At 43.9% G+C, this 16349-nt stretch overlaps 1 protein-coding gene across 1 annotated transcript in view; it reads left to right on the top strand.

Moving 5' to 3' along the window:
• The first annotated feature begins 7257 nt into the window (after positions 1-7257).
• Positions 7258-16349, top strand: part of TULP1 (TUB like protein 1) — a 34757-nt gene continuing 25665 nt past the window's right edge. Inside the window, exons 1-2 of the mRNA XM_088673334.1 lie at positions 7258-7819; positions 10918-10966. Of these exons, the coding sequence (XP_088529460.1) occupies positions 7773-7819; positions 10918-10966 (96 nt within the window). The 5' untranslated portion in view covers positions 7258-7772. The remainder of the gene's footprint in view (positions 7820-10917; positions 10967-16349) is intronic.

Below are 16349 nucleotides of genomic sequence, written 5' to 3'. Positions count from 1 at the left end.
CATAGCACTGGTCCTGAAAGACCTACCTTGGCTCCCAGTACGTTTCCAGGCACAATCCAAAGTGTTGGTGCTGACCTTTAAAGCCCTAACAGCCTCGGCCCAGTATACCTGAAGGAGCGTCTCCACCCCCATTGTTCTGCCCGGACACTGAGGTCCAGCGCTGAGGGCCTTTTGGCGGTTCCCTCGCTGCGAGAAGCCAAGTTACAGGGAACCAGGCAGAGGGCCTCCTCGCTAGTGACGCCCACCCTGTGGAACGCCCTCCCACCAGATGTCAAAGAAATAAACAACTATCTGACTTTTAGAAGACATCTGAAGGCAGCCCTTGTATTTTAATATTCTGCTGGAAGCCGCCCAGAGTGGCTGGGGAAACCCAGCCAGATGGGTGGGGTAATATAATAATAATAATAATAATAATAATAATAATAATAATAATAATAATAATTAGTAATATTTTATTATTATTCTCTGTGCTGTAGAGTGGAGAGTACTGCATGACCAATGTACAACAATATCCTATGAATGTTTGGAAGTCCCAGTGAGATAAATTTTTTATTATTTACAACAGCCGATGTAACAAAAAAAGTTGGAATAAAGTGGTGGGGAGAAGTGGTTGGAATAAATTGCTACAACGCACAGGAATAAGAATAGTTACAGGTAGGTAGCCGTGTTGGTCTGAGTCGAAGCAAAATAAAAAAATTCCTTCAGTAGCACCTTAAAGACCAACTAAGTTTATATTTTGGTATGAGCTTTCGTGTGCATGCACACTTCTTCAGATACACTTCTTCAGATATTTCTTCAAATATAAACTTAGTTGGTCTTTAAGGTGCTACTGAAGGAATAAGAATGTGAGGACTCACTAGACACAGGTAACAATATCATTTTCAGTGTAAATGTCACTTTGTAGAGATGCTTATTTCAAGAAGAAAGGAGATTTTGGCTGCAGAGTTGGGGTTATAGTAGAGTCTGGATCCCATCTAGTACAAGTTGCCAAACTATGTCCATTGTGTAAATAGGCAATCACAGATCATATGCCACAGGCAGAACTTTTATATAGTGATGCTTTTCAATTATGTCCATTGTCAAGTGCACAGTACTCAAATATGATCCAGCAGACTGGCCACCCAATTCCCTTTGGGTTGTACTGTCGACACAGCTCATGCCCAAGGTGATGGAAGAGCAGCACTGGTCCATAGAATCCTCTTGTACTTGAAATGGGTTTCCATGGTATTACATTGAGATGCATTGTAAAACCAACATTGCCTGCAGTATTTAGAAATGGATCTGGTTTCTGTCCTGCATTACAATACAAACGAGAGAGGTAGGTGTTTGTGTATGAGAGACAGACTGACAGAATACATCATTAAGGCATTCACAGCCCATTAGAGAAAAACTGTTGCTGTGCCAGTCAAGACTGTGAGATCTTTTATTAGATTCCCTTAAAATAAAATAAAAAAGCAACTGCCATTCCAATGTGCTCAGAACTGAAAACGAAGTAAATGGATACTGCAAATTCATGATGTGGTTCTTGTTGCCTTGGAAAGCACAGCCCCAGTGTCACCTCCCTTTCCACAATCCTGTGTTAGATATCTTCCCCTGCATTATATCCAGCCCCCATAATACAGGATTTGGGGGATATTTTCTCAACATCAAAAGCAGGAATATGGTATGCCAAGAGTCTGTACGCTGCAGTGCAAAGAGTGGTCCCTTGCTTGAATGGTCCATCAAACTAAGGACTCAGCCTCTAAAAATTAAGGGGGGAAATGTACCAGTATATGGAATAGTCAAGTCATGGTGTGGCAGGAGAGGAATTGTTTTGCTAATCTACGCAGCTATAGTTACTCAACAGTGTGGGAATGAATCACATTTTCTAGCTGCATGCCTAAGGCATTGCTTCTGCTAATAGACACATTAGTCTGGTGTAGTGCCAAAGAATGCTCCAACTACCGCACAATTGCCCTCATTTCACACGCTAGCAAGGTTATGCTTAAAATTCTACAAGGCAGGCTTAGGCAGTATGTGGACCGAGAACTCCCAGAAGTGCAAGCTGGATTTCGAAAGGGCAGAGGAACCAGAGACCAAATAGCAAACATGCGCTGGATTATGGAGAAAGCTAGAGAGTTCCAGAAAAACGTCTACTTCTGCTTCATTGACTATGCAAAAGCCTTTGACTGTGTCGACCACAGCAAACTATGGCAAGTTCTTAAAGAAATGGGAGTGCCTGATCACCTCATCTGTCTCCTGAGAAATCTCTATGTGGGACAAGAAGCTACAGTTAGAACTGGATATGGAACAACCGATTGGTTCAAAATTGGGAAAGGAGTACGACAAGGTTGTATATTGTCTCCCTGCTTATTTAACTTATATGCAGAATTCATCATGCGAAAGGCTGGACTAGATGAATCCCAAGCAGGAATTAAGATTGCCGGAAGAAATATCAACAACCTCAGATATGCAGATGACACAACCTTGATGGCAGAAAGTGAGGAGGAATTAAAGAACCTTTTAATGAGGGTGAAAGAGGAGAGCGCAAAATATGGTCTGAAGCTCAACATCAAAAAAACCAAGATCATGGCCACTGGTCCCATCACCTCCTGGCAAATAGAAGGGGAAGAAATGGAGGCAGTGAGAGATTTTACTTTCTTGGGCTCCTTGATCACTGCAGATGGTGACAGCAGTCACGAAATTAAAAGACGCCTGCTTCTTGGGAGAAAAGCAATGACAAACCTAGACAGCATCTTAAAAAGCAGAGACATCACCTTGCCGACAAAGGTCCGTATAGTTAAAGCTATGGTTTTCCCAGTAGTGATGTATGGAAGTGAGAGCTGGACCATAAAGAAGGCTGATCGCCGAAGAATTGATGCTTTTGAATTATGGTGCTGGAGGAGACTCTTGAGAGTCCCATGGACTGCTAGAAGATCAAACCTATCCATTCTTAAGGAAATCAGCCCTGAGTGCTCCCTGGAAGGACAGATCGTGAAGCTGAGGCTCCAATACTTTGGCCACCTCATGAGAAGAGAAGAATCCTTGGAAAAGACCCTGATGTTGGGAAAGATTGAGGGCACTAGGAGAAGGGGACGACAGAGGACGAGATGGTTGGACAGTGTTCTCGAGGCTACGGACATGAGTTTGACCGAACTGCGGGAGGCAGTGGAAGACAGGAGTGCCTGGCGTGCTATGGTCCATGGGGTCACGAAGAGTCGGACACGACTAAACGACTAAACAAGCACAACAAGTCTGGTGTAGGTATGCGCAACCTTTGACCCTTTCGGGTGTTGCTGAGCTACAATTTCCATCCCTGTCCGTTGACCATGCTTGCTGGGACGTGGAAGTTGTGGTTCAACAACATCTGGAAAGTCAAAATTTCCATATACCTGGTCTAAGTTCCCAGGGTGTGGTCTGAGGATAGTTAGTTAGTTACTTAAATTTCTATACCAGCCTTCATCCAAAGATCACAGGGTGGTTTGCAATATAAAAACACAAAAATATATAGCGTGATAAACAAACAAAAATCGTAAACATCCCTCCCCACACACACAGTTTTGAAGACCATAGATTTTTAAGTAGCCAAAGGCCTGGGAGAAGAGAAATGTTTTTGCCAATAGAGCTTCCCAGTGCTCAAGTAGGTGTTGTGTGAAGGAAGTGTCCACCTGGAACATTAAGGCAGCACATGGGCACAGTTCAGAATGAAATTGTACCGTAAGTATAACATTGTTCTAAGCTGGAAGGACAGAGAACAACTGCTCTGCCATTGTACAGAAGGGACTTTGGTTCTTCAGCTCTCCCCCCCCCCCACACCTCTGCCCACACATCACAAAATTCCTTGTAGGTAGCTGAAGTTGATGGTAGTAAACTGCCACCTAGTGGGGTAAAGATGCAACTAATTGGGAAAAAAGACCAAAAGCTGGCTGCTGTAAATTAACTCCATGGAAGGAGAGAAGTTGGAAGATGCACGTAGCTATATCTCGGCATCTTCACCAAGATCCAGAGGGAGGTGATGAGAACAAGGCTGTGAATCACAGTTGTGGTAAATGGTTAGTGCAAATGGGGCACTGCTCCACTGCCAGTTCTGTGCCCAGATTTCTTCTAAAGCTTGGGAGTGGAGTGGCACTCTGCATATGGTTAGACTCCAACTCCCAACAGCCCCAGCCATCGTGGCCCAAGTCGAGGATTATGAGAGCTGCAGTTCAGCAACATCTGGAAGGCCACAAGTTCCACATCCCTGCCCCAAAGAATCCTGGGAATTGTAGTTTGGGGATATGGCTGGGAGGGAGGGCTAACACACACACACACACACTCCCTCACAAAGCTCCATCATGGACTTGCCTTGGGAGAAGAAGTGACTCTGAAACTAGTTTAACTGTCTGGTATGTATATATCCTAGAATGATAGAGTTTGAAACCATTTGTTTTCAGCAACAAGCACTGTGATATCTATCCCACTGATAGGAAATACAAATATATTTTTGTCATAAACTATCTCGCTGTACTAGGTTAACTATGGGTATGTTCACATTTTCACCCTAGAGTGTACTGAAGTCAGCCCCCCCCCCCCATTGTGCTTTGAAATGCTTCCCCTCGCCTTAAAATGTTGGTGAACTATGGGGTTCTCCATTGCTCTGATTCATTTCAATATGTGTTCATGCCAGGGGGCTTTTATAGGGTAGTACTCTTCTTAGCTCTTTTGTAGTTCTGCAATTCCAACAAAACACTTCTTTCTTTGAAACAGTTTCATGCTTCTTACACACACACCCCTTTTGGAAGACTTGGTGGGTGGGGTTTTACCAGAGCTCTTCCTCCATCTGCAGTCAAATTATCCAGTGATAATTTGAGGTTGAGGGAATTCCACTGTAAGGAGCAACTTTCTCTTGTCTGGTTGAGTCATCTGGCTTTATGATGCACTGACTCTGTGCCTGACATGCTGTCATCTGGATTGTGTGAGAGCTGATGTGTGGAAGATCTGGCCTTCATAGCACAGAGTTAGGCAATGTTTTCCAAATCCTGTGAACTGGAATGGAAAATACCCTGGTGGCATTTGATAAATAACACACAGCGGTATTTAGCATTTGACAGCTGACAGTTTTTTGAGATTACATAAGTGAACCTTATGAAAATAAGGAGATGTCAAGGTACAAATTCCATTTTCAAAATACGAAATTGGCATTCTGTGTTTCTCTTTTATAATTTGGGAGAAAGTGGCAATTTGGGGGAGTATTAATACTTGTGAATGTTTTTTTCGGCTCTATCCATCATCTTCAAAACTGGGGTAAGCTTGTTGAGCGGAGAGTCTGTTTATTACCTAGCTATTCTAGAGCAGCAGGTCAGGATGGAGTTAATGTGTCAGGAAGTTGCCGCACACTGTATAGCCCTTGTTGGTCAGCCTGCGTCTCTCCTAAGGCGATCAGGGCTGAAATCTTGCACTGAAGAGGCTGAGCACAGCTCTGCTGAAGCTCTCAGAATAGCTCCCCTAATCTCCAGATGAAGCCACTTCAGCAGAAATGCTTGATCAAATAAAGTACACTTTCACCATCACTGAAGCGTCTAAAACAGAAAGCTTCAAAAAGAATGGAGGGAATTCCTTGGGAAGAGAGCCTGGCAAGCAGATTTCCTTTCCAGTTGGGAGACATTGCTAATAAGTCTGTTTTCTGCTAGGCAAATATAAACAGGGGCTGCTTCCGCATGAGGATCTTCAGTGCTGCTGAGGAACAGCATTTCCACAACCGGCTGTACATGCCATTAGAATGCAATTTATTCTATGGTGTTGTTTTGTGTTGTATTTATTTATTGCATTTATTTCCCTACCTTTTCCTCCAAGGAGATCAAGGTGTTGTGCATGGTCCTCCCCCTCCTCATTAAATTCCCACAACAACCCTTCGAGGTAGGTTAGGCAGAGAGGCAGTGACTGGCCCAAGCTTCATGTCCAACTGGGGATTTGAACCCTGGTCTCCCAGGCCCTAGTCCAACACTCTAACCTGGTAAATGGTGGCGACAGGGAGAAAGGTTTGGTTTCAAGACTTATTCAGTCTTATATAAATAGATAAGAGGCTCTAGGGCTGATTTATGAAAAGCATGGGAAACAGACTAAAGCAAACTGAAGAATAGTTCTAGGCAGGTATGGGGAAGCTTGCCTGGCATCTTCGCTACATATCTTGAGGTCTCAGGCAAAAACATTCCTCTTATCTCAGGCCTTTGGCTAATAAAGCAATCTATGGCATTTTAAATTCCCATTTATATCTGTTTTGGCCAATAATAGAGAATCTTAATCACCATCCTATGTAATGAATTACTGTACCTGACATTTCATATGCTTTCATTTGGACATTTTCCCCACCCGCATTGATTTTAACACCGGTCTTGAAAGATCTACATTGGCTCCCAGTACGTTTTCGAGCACAGTTCAAAGTGTTGGTGCTGACCTTTAAAGCCCTAAATGGCCTCGGTCCAGTATACCTGAAGGAGCGTCTCCACCCCCATCATTCTGCCCGGACACTGAGGTCCAGCGCCGAGGGTCTTCTGGCGGTTCCCTTGTTGCAAGAAGCCAAGTTGCAGGGAACCAGGCAGAGGGCCTTCTCGGTAGTGGCACCCACCCTGTGGAACGCCCTCCCATCAGATGTCAAAGAGAAAGACAGCTACTAGATTTTTAGAAGACATCTGAAGGCAGCCCTGTTTAGGGAGGCTTTTAATGTTTAATAGATTCTTTTATTTCATTTTTCTGTTGGAAGCCGCCCAGAGTGGCTGGGGGAAACCCAGCCAGATGGGCGGGGTATAAATAATATATTATTATTATTATTATTATTATTATTATTATTATTATTATTATTTTCATTATTTCAGATATTGTGGCTCCAACTCCAGGGTCAAACTCTTCCTCCATTTGCATCCTGGGCTACGTATGCACTATGACATCCCCCAAAGAATCCTGGGAACTGTAGTTTGCCCCCTCACAGAGCTACAATTCCCAGCACCCTTAACTATAGTTCCCAGGATTCTTTGGGGGGAAGTCATATGTTTTTAAACGTATGGTGTGTGTACAGTTTTGCTATGGAGAGATGCAACTGAAAAGTTGTCCTAGACTGTGAATGGGGGGTGGGGGGGTGGGGGGAGACTCTGGCACACAGGCATGCAAAGTTCCACCCTGGATCTATGGGTTCACACAATTTGCACCAGTCCTTGGCAAGGCAGACACAGTGTTGCATAGTTACAATAATCTTCCCATGGCCCTGTTTAAATGAATTACAGTGACAGATGTTCCATTCTACAGATCTCCCAGGAGGCCTGGCTGGCAGTCCGTCAGCCCCTGAAATCCTATTACCTAGTTTGAAGAAATAAAAAAGTTAATCATCTCCTCTGCTTCCCAACTCCCTCTCATCACCTGCTTCACGGAGGCATCGCCAACTTCTCTCTCGGTTGCCAAAGAAGCCCATGCTGAAGTTATATGCCGCTGCACAGTGTATATAAATCAAGGATTTAATTTCAAACTGTGGGGGGAGATACTCAGAACGAAGTGCTAGAGCTGCCTTGCAAGAACAGGGCGATGGGAAAGGCAAAGGAGAGCACCCACAGGCCGGCTGCATTGAAGCCTTCCATTTGATTTTCACACCAAACAGCTTCTTGTACAGGTTTCTTTGATCAAGGCAGCACCGGGGAGGGAAAGAGGGGGGGAGCAGTCTTTCCCACAGGTCTGCAAGAGAAGTGGCTTTGAATCCCAGGTCTGCATTCCTGCTCCCACCTGGACCAAGGACCTCTGAAATAAATTAGGGAGACTGGCTGCTAGCAATGCCCCTCCAGTCAGACATCCTCCGTGAGGTGTGGACATCAGATGGGTAAGTACAAGGACCCTCCACCCTTAGGCATGAGTAGGTAGTCACTAGGGGTGACTCCTGGCAACCTGAGCAGGAAGTGAGAAGGGGCCCTAGTTTATCAGGTCCTTCAGTCCAGGCTCCAGGGTCTTTATTTTGTGGGGGGGGGGAGGCTTAAGTAAGATGCTCCCACTCATCCCTGCTCTCAAGTCGCCTCACCACCGACTCTTCCTCAGCACTGTCATTGCCATGCATTTGCTTGACCTCTTCCATTGGGCTCCATCCACACAATTCCCCAGAGGGCAAGTGCAAGGCTAGTGGAGGATACTGCTCAGTCACTGCTTGCATGCTCAGAGGTCGTGGGAGAACAGGCAATGGCAACAAGAAAGAGAAGGAAGAGTAGGGTTGGGAGGTTTCAGGGATCAGCCGTGAGTCCCTTTCAGGGCCATGAACCTCAGCAGGCACCCAGTGAATGTCCTAAGGTCCTTCTTACCTCACCATGGTAGGCATGGTGGGGAAGCTCTCTGTAAGGGGTGATATATTCTGTTCTAGGGCAGACAAAGAAGACCATTTAAAAAAAGAAAAAGATGAATCTGTTGGAGGGGAGGAAGGACACACATATTTTCCGTATGCTGGACACCTTCACAGGGAACAAAATCAGCTTTCTGGCACATTGGGACCAAGTGGGTTAGATGTCCTATGGTAATCACATGGAAGTGTACCATCAATCTCTGGCCTGAATATAAATCTAATGAACAAAAAGCGCTTTGAGCCTCTGTGTTTGAAAACATTCTTAGCTCTTAGGCTTGAATTGTAATGAGATTCTAGAAATATGATATTATTATCCTTGCAGAAGAAGAGTTAGGCAAAATAAGAAAAAATGAAATGTGGATCTAATTAATTGAGTCATTTGTTTTGATCTTAGGTTATACAAAGCAATGATCGCTGTAAAGGAAAATTTAGCATTGTACATTATAGTTGATTGAATTTTACGTTAAATTATGTTGTGGAATATGTTGTACTTTAAAGAGGCATAATCTGAATCTGAATTGGGGGAGGGAGTTGATTTATACTTTAATCAGTATTTCTTCCGTCACACAGTTTGGTATGAAGTATATATGCATCACCAAGAGTTCCCCTCCTGCAGCTTAAATTCCATTTAATTTATAGGTACTAAGGGAATATAGCAGAACCAAAACAAAAATGAAAGTTCATCCCAGTGTTCTGTTCTTTGAATTGCAAGGCCTTGCTCCTTTGGCTCTCATTGGATCCAGTTAATGTTATTATTTTATTAATTTGCTTTCATGTGAGTCTCATGGCAATTTACAAATGCAGCATAAAAACAATTAAAAGTACTGTTCAAAACAGTACAGAAATATAGCTAACGATAGGCTCCCACATCCAAAATCCAGCTAAAAGATAGGCTACTGCCATTCAGAATGATATTGCATTTATTGGTACTTTCCAGCTGTCTTTGTTATGTGTCCATTAAATACCAAGGCTACTGCTTAGAGAAATATCTAACCTACCTTTAGGCCATAGCAATACTCAGAGGACATTTACTAAGCTGAGTCATGAAACAATGTAATGTAGGATTTTGGACGGGTTTTACAAAAAAAAAAAACTGCCCCTGAAAGTGTCTGAATTTGTGGTGTGCAATATAATGAAAATTAACCAAATTCTGTGCTGTCCTGACATCTTCACAAAGCTCTAAGATATTTCCTTGAGATGATTCTGTATTTAATTTAATGTTGGGGTGCATGACAAAAATATTACTTTTTTATTGAATAGTGCAGGTATGTAAATAGCTAAAAAGCTGACTGGGCAAAGGTCAGCACCAAGAAATTGGGTGTATTGTGAAGGGGGTAACTTTTAAATACACAGTGGTGGTAAGAGAGTGAGGAAGACCCTAGTGGGACTCTCATCTCAACCATGAACCCACCTGGTCACTCAGGCAAGACACAAGCTCTCAGCCTGAGCCTCCCCCTGCCACCATCATGTCTGCTAATCTACCTAGAGCAAAGATGGGGAACCTGTGACCCCCCTGAAGTTTACCAGTATTTATCAGTCGACTACCAGTAAATCCCCACTACAACTCCCATCATCCACACACTTTCTGGTGCAGATGGATGTTCACCAACATCCAGAGGGCCACAGGTTCCCCATCCCAGATCTACAGGGCTGATGTAAGGATTTGGACAAGTCAATGGATGTGAAGCTCTTTACAGCATGATATAAATGCTAAGTATTATTAGTGTGATGGGTTTTGACGCCATCCTAGAAATCTCTATTGTTACTGGCATTTGTTGTGATTCACAGGGATGCCCACCACCAAGAAGGTGTGGTGGCCCAAGCAAGGGGAGGTCAGAAGTTTATGGTTTCAAAGGAGCCAGCACCTTGGAGGTAGTCCAAGGTGTGGGTTCAGGACCATGGAGAGTGCTCATGCAGCTGAAACCAAAGATCCAAGTTGCCTTAGCAAAGTCTTGGTTTTATAATGAAGCTATGTCATCACTGACAGGAGGCCCCATCCACTGAGGGCTGCCTTTCGGCTAGTTATAGGGCCACTGCCTTCTGCTCCAGCTATTGGCTTGTTTGGGGTAATGAGGTTTCTATGGTGGGCATCTCTCTTCAGGGCTCTCTTGACATCCCAAGGAGTCAGACCACTAGCCATCATAGTCTAGTGACAGAGGCGGCTCCTCCAAGAAGCTCTGGTGTTTACAAATCCACATGGGACAGTCTAGGAATTAGAACTATCTCTTATTCAGAGCTGCAACTGCACTGTCTTTGAGGAGCTGTGTTGGAGAGCCATCACACCAGTCATGTGGAAAATACAAAAAAACTTGTGGGCATGAGCAGCACTGATTCCACAATAAAATTCCTTTTGGAAGCACCCATGAATTTCTGGAAGCACCCTAGATAAGCTATAATGCCACCTGCTGACATGAGAAAGGATCGCACATAGTTTCTGGGCACCATGGCTGTGCTCAGGCTCATTTAATGATTGGAGGGTATCATGACATGGCTAGGAATTCCTCCATAAATATCTTCAGGTAATAACCTAAAGTAAGTCTGTCTAATGCTTCATATTTGCTTTCCCTGTCTTCCTCTCCATCTTCCCTCAGTGCAAGTGAAGAACTTGGGAGCCCTCAGCAGCAGAGACTTAATAAGCAGGTAGGAAAAGCTGTCCCACCCACCCTTATTACCTGGTTTCTTTTCTAGGCTGCAATGTGTCTGTCTAAGGCTTAGAAGCTCTGGCTTCTCTTTGGGGCTCCTATTACAGCAGTGACTAATGTTAGTTGTTTGAGCAGGTGTGTGAGATCCTGTCCATGTCTAGCAATGAACTGAAGTGATGCTACATTTCTTCTGAGCAACTGATGATCTGGCTAAAATAAAATAAAATAAAATTAAAAATGAGAAAGGTGGTTGCTACATAATACACCCTTGTGCAAATTAATTGAAACAAACAATGAATTTAGTAGTTTATTGTACAAAACTCACATGTACAAAACTCACATATATGTACATTAGTAACGGATATGACCTCCGCTATTTTTAAGCAGCATTTGAACATGATTTGGCATGGAGTCTACTAGTTTCAAACAGTCACTGTTGATTTTCGGATCCCTGTGCCACACTTGAATCAGTGCCTGAATGAGCTTCTCCATAGTTGTACAGTCGTACATAGTCGTATAGTACAGAGGCAACTTTTGCATATAGCCCACAAATTCTTAGTGGGATTTACATCTGGGGAATTCCCTGGCCAATCAAGTACCTGTATTTGCTGCTCTGTCATGAATTTCTTCACCACTTTCGATGTGTGACAGGGGGCTAGCTCCTGCTGCAATATCCCAGTACCATCAGGGATATCTTTTCCAGCTCTGGAATAACACTCTTTCGTAGAACCGCAATATATTATGGCGAGCGCATCATTCCTTCTATTGGCTTCAGGCTTCTGAAACCATGATGATCAACTAACTTTTTGTGTTTGTTTTGAGTACAGGATTATGAGTAAGATAGAAAACATGCTTTGTTTCAATTAATTTGAACAAGGGTGTAGCAAAGGTGAGGTCCCTGGACCTAATTATTACCATGAAGCTGGACAAAAGTGCAGGAAATTTCTGCAGCTCTTGCTTCAAGAAGGTATATAGTGCAAGAAATTCCTCAAAGCATATCTCAGTGAAGACTGGTTTATCTCAAAAACATCATTTTGAATGTGCTTGAAGATTGTGGGCCCAGTGGGGTCACAGTAACCAAGCCCAAACCTTTATTACATTTGTACTGCACACTTTCTTCAAAAGAGCTTGGGGCAACAGATACACAGGAGGTTGTCCCTTATGCTGAGGGATGGTAACTAGGTCAAGGACACTCGATGATCTTTATGGCTAAAGTGAACATTTGAACCTACATCTCTCCAGTACAGATCTCTATCCATTACCCCACAGTGACTCCACTGTAGAAACATCTAGTCCAGGTCAGATCTTGGACTATGTCCTGTTTCCTCCCTGCTTAGGCATAGGGTTGGATGAGCCAGTCTGAGCCAATGAAATAATTTAGAATCATAGAGTCTGAGCCAATGAAATAATTTAGAATCATAGAGTTGGAAGAGACCACAAGGGCCATCCAATCCAACCCCCTGCCAAGCAGGAAACACCATCAAAACATTCCTGACAGATGGCTGTCAAGCCTCCGCTTAAAGACCTCCGAAGAAGGAGACTCTACCACACTCCTTGGCAGCAAATTCCACTGCCGAACACTGCCGAACACTATTGTTTACCAATAGTGCGGCAGAAGAAGACCATAGGTGTCCCCAGGCGCTAGGTTGCAGCTTTGCATTAGCACCTATTTTCCAATGCACAAGACACATGACTTTCAGTTTGATCAATCATATATATATAGCCCTCAATAAATGGGATTAGATGCAGGGCACCTAATCTGATCCATCTGCTTCTTCCTCTGCACCGTAGCTCTGAGTGACCTCAATCTCAGAAGAACAGAGTTGTTGTTACAGGCTATTTATGAGCACCTTTTGGCTCGCGATACTCGTTCTATACTGCCAGTGTTTCATAGGTAAACACAGCCATATTTGTCATGGTCTTCTTACTCACTGTGATGAGACGGTATACTGGTGAACTGTCCACTGATGCCTCAAATGCAATATATTGTTCAGGACATCCACGTTTAGGCACATGTATGTATATGCGTCTGATTGTGCAAATGTGTTGAGGTCGTCTAGTGTCATTTTAATCCTTCCCTCTAATTCTGATGTTCAGACTGTGAATGCGATTGTTTATTTAGTTAGAATGTGACCACTCATACGGAAAAAAAATGGAAAGTATCAGCAGGCTTGGGAGTGGGGGAATCAAGGTTTGCAGAAGTACCAAAAACTGGGTTTGTTTTTTAAAATCCAATGGGGGGGGATATGCAAAACAGCCCAATGAAGACTGAGCATGCTCAGTGGCCATGGAATGCTGACTGATTCCTGGACCAGGAAGCAGAATACTGAGTGGGAAAGGAACATTGTCAACAAGAGCACTCCACATATTGTGTGTCTGCAGCTTATGCCCTTTCTGGAAGCCAATTTGGAAGTTTAAAGCTGCTGAGGCTCTAAGATGATTTTTTTTTAAAAAAAGAGGTGGCTGAAAATATTGAGACACACAAGCCTTTAGGTGACATAAGGAAAGAAGGTGGGACATATCACTCCCCACTCGCGTCCAACTTATGGGAATGTTAGGGATGTGGATTAGGATATATTATTAGATAGATCCTATCCAAGCTTGTGTTAGCAAGCTTCCAATATTAGCAGAGTGACATTCCCCTTTTGTGCGCAGCAAAGCATGTGCGTTAGATTCGCTAGAATCTCTATAACAATATTACACTTTATAGTTCAATATTACACTTCCTGGCAAAGGTCCCCTTTGTCCCTCTTAAAAGAAATACACAACACAGTGTTTATAAAATAAGATAGAGTTTACTTACAGTTTCATCCTGAGTTACAGCATAATCTCAGAAAGGCAGGCTTGCTTAGAAAAGTTACAAGTATATATACATCTAGAGACTACTTAGTAAAGTAAGACTCCATTTGGTCTCACTCTTGGCTGCAGGCCTAGAGTGAGAACCATGCTAACTAGAGATTCTCTGGAGATGTGTCCTCATCGAGGGAGGAAGTAGCTAAGAGAGAGAGTGATTGCAGGCTAGGGCTTTTGTCTAATCCAACTCATTTGCATGTCTGAGGGAACAGGAACTGACCTGTAGTCAGGTGTCCCTCCAGGTGAGTTCCTGTTAGTGGACACTCTAGGAACTGTTGTGACTTGTCTGCCCCAGTGTTCCATCCCACAAACCCCTTCTCAGGCAATTCACAACATTCATTACATACAAAACAAAACATAAGCAACTTTATTCAACCACCCAAGAGTCCCAGCTTGACACGCAGGTTCTGGAAACTCTGTCTTGGCAGGGGTTTTGTTAGGATGTCTGCTGTCATCTCCGATGTGCAGCAGTACGACAGTTCGACAAGTCCATCTTGTATCATCTGGCGAACGTAGTGGTACCTGACCCCAATGTGTTTTGAGCGTGCTAGGAACTTCTCATTCTGCGCCAGCTTTAGACAGCTTTGGTTGTCCTCCAGCAGGCTTATAGGTTCCTTTCTCTCCACGCCAAAGTCTGTTAGGAGTTGGTCCAGCCAGGAAATCTCTCTGCACGCTTCTGTAGCCGCAACATATTCCGATTCTGTAGACGATAAAGCTATACATTTCTGTTTATAACTGCCCCATGTGATAGCTCTGCCCCCATACATAAAGACATGCCCGCTTGTGGATTTATAATCAGAATTATCACCCGCCCAGTCAGCATCAGTGTACCCAATGAGTTTAGGGTCACTGACAGCTGGTAACTTTAATTTACAATCCATTGTACCCTTAAGATATCGAACCACCCTCTTCACACCAACCCAATCATGCTCAGTGGGACTACTCACTTTCCTGCTGAGAATCCCTACTGCATTGGCTAAATCAGGTCTGCACGTGGTAACTAAATACAAAAGTTTACCAATTGCTGAACGATACTCTGTGTTGTTTGGCAGCAGCTTCGAATCCTCTTGGTTCTTTAAGAAGTCTGTAGCCATCGGGGTGTCGACGGGTTTTGCATCCTGCAATTGCATACTCTCCAACAGTTCAATTATCTTTTGCTTTTGATTAAGTAGAAATGAACCATCCTGTTCTCTTTCCACTTGAATCCCAAGGTAATACTCAACTGGTCCTAATTCCTTCACTTGCACTTCCTTGTTGAGGTGCTGGACTACATTTTTATAATCCCTGTCATTTGACGTTGCGATTAAAAGGTCGTCAACGAAGGCAAGAATATAAGAAAATTGTCCATTACTCTGCTTAGTGTACAAACACTTGTCAGCTTCACCTTGCTTGTACCCAAGTTTCACCAGCATTCCATGCAATTTCAAGTTCCAGGCTCTGGCTGCTTGTTTTAAACCATACAGTCCCTTTTGAAGCTTGCAAACCAAATGTGCCTCATTTGGCTTTATAAAACCTTTAGGCTGCTTCATGTAAATTTCCTCAGAAATTTCCCCATGCAAAAACGCAGTAGCTATATCGATGTGTTTCACCTCCATCCCTTTTGATGCTGCGATGCTTAAAAGTAATCTTACGCTACTGTATCTTACTGTCGGTGCAAAGACTTGGTCATAGTCGTGGCCATATTGCTGTGAAAAACCTTGTGCCACTAGTCTTGCTTTGTAACGTTGCACCTCCCCTTCTGAACCCCTTTTAACCTTGAACACCCATTTGCTCCCAATTGCTTTCTTACCAGCAGGTAATTCTGTGAGTGTCCAGGTCTTGTTCTTGTGCAGTGCGTCAATCTCCTCCTGCGCGGCTTTCCTCCAGAGACTGGCTTCTGTGGCTGGCATCTGCTCTACCCCTTCCCAAGTGGAAGGTTCTGGTGGAGACGCCGACCCTGCAAAGTAGGACAGTCGTAGTGGCGGAACGCCCTTGTTGGTTCTGGATGAGCATCTGACCTCTGGTTGTGCAACCGCATCAGCATCCTCATCCTCCTCCAACGCTGGCATGTCCACGTACAGCTCCTCCTCTTCGTCTCTGGTGCCGCCAGGGGTCTGGACCTCTGCGTCTTCTGGGGTGTCGCCTGTAGGGGGTGTTGTGACACTAGAAGGTATATTAGTTCCTTGTGCTAAAGGAAAACTTATAAACTCTTCATCTGGTGACTCTCTAGAACAGTCAATAACAGTGTTCTTTGTATCAAACTTTCCTAGTTCATCAAAATGAACCACATGATATGGGTCTACTCTGCCACTCTTTGGATCTAGAACTCTATATCCCTTTCCTCCAGGAGCATATCCAACCAGGATACCTGCTTTTGCTCTGGAGTCAAGCTTGTGTCTGCGCTCTTTGGGCACGTGGTAATAACAGACACTTCCAAACACACGTATGTGCTGCAGACTTGGGACTCTCCCGTGCCAAAGTTCAAATGGTGTGCGTTCTGCACCCTTTGTAGGCAATCTGTTTTGCAAATAAATCGCCGTATTCGCCGC

The sequence above is a fragment of the Zootoca vivipara genome, chromosome 7 (assembly GCF_965207765.1).
Source record: "Zootoca vivipara chromosome 7, rZooViv2.hap1.1, whole genome shotgun sequence".
NCBI lineage: Eukaryota > Metazoa > Chordata > Lepidosauria > Squamata > Lacertidae > Zootoca > Zootoca vivipara.
The sequence above is the reverse complement of the archived record's forward strand: the minus strand, read 5'-3'. Positions and strand labels throughout refer to the sequence as shown.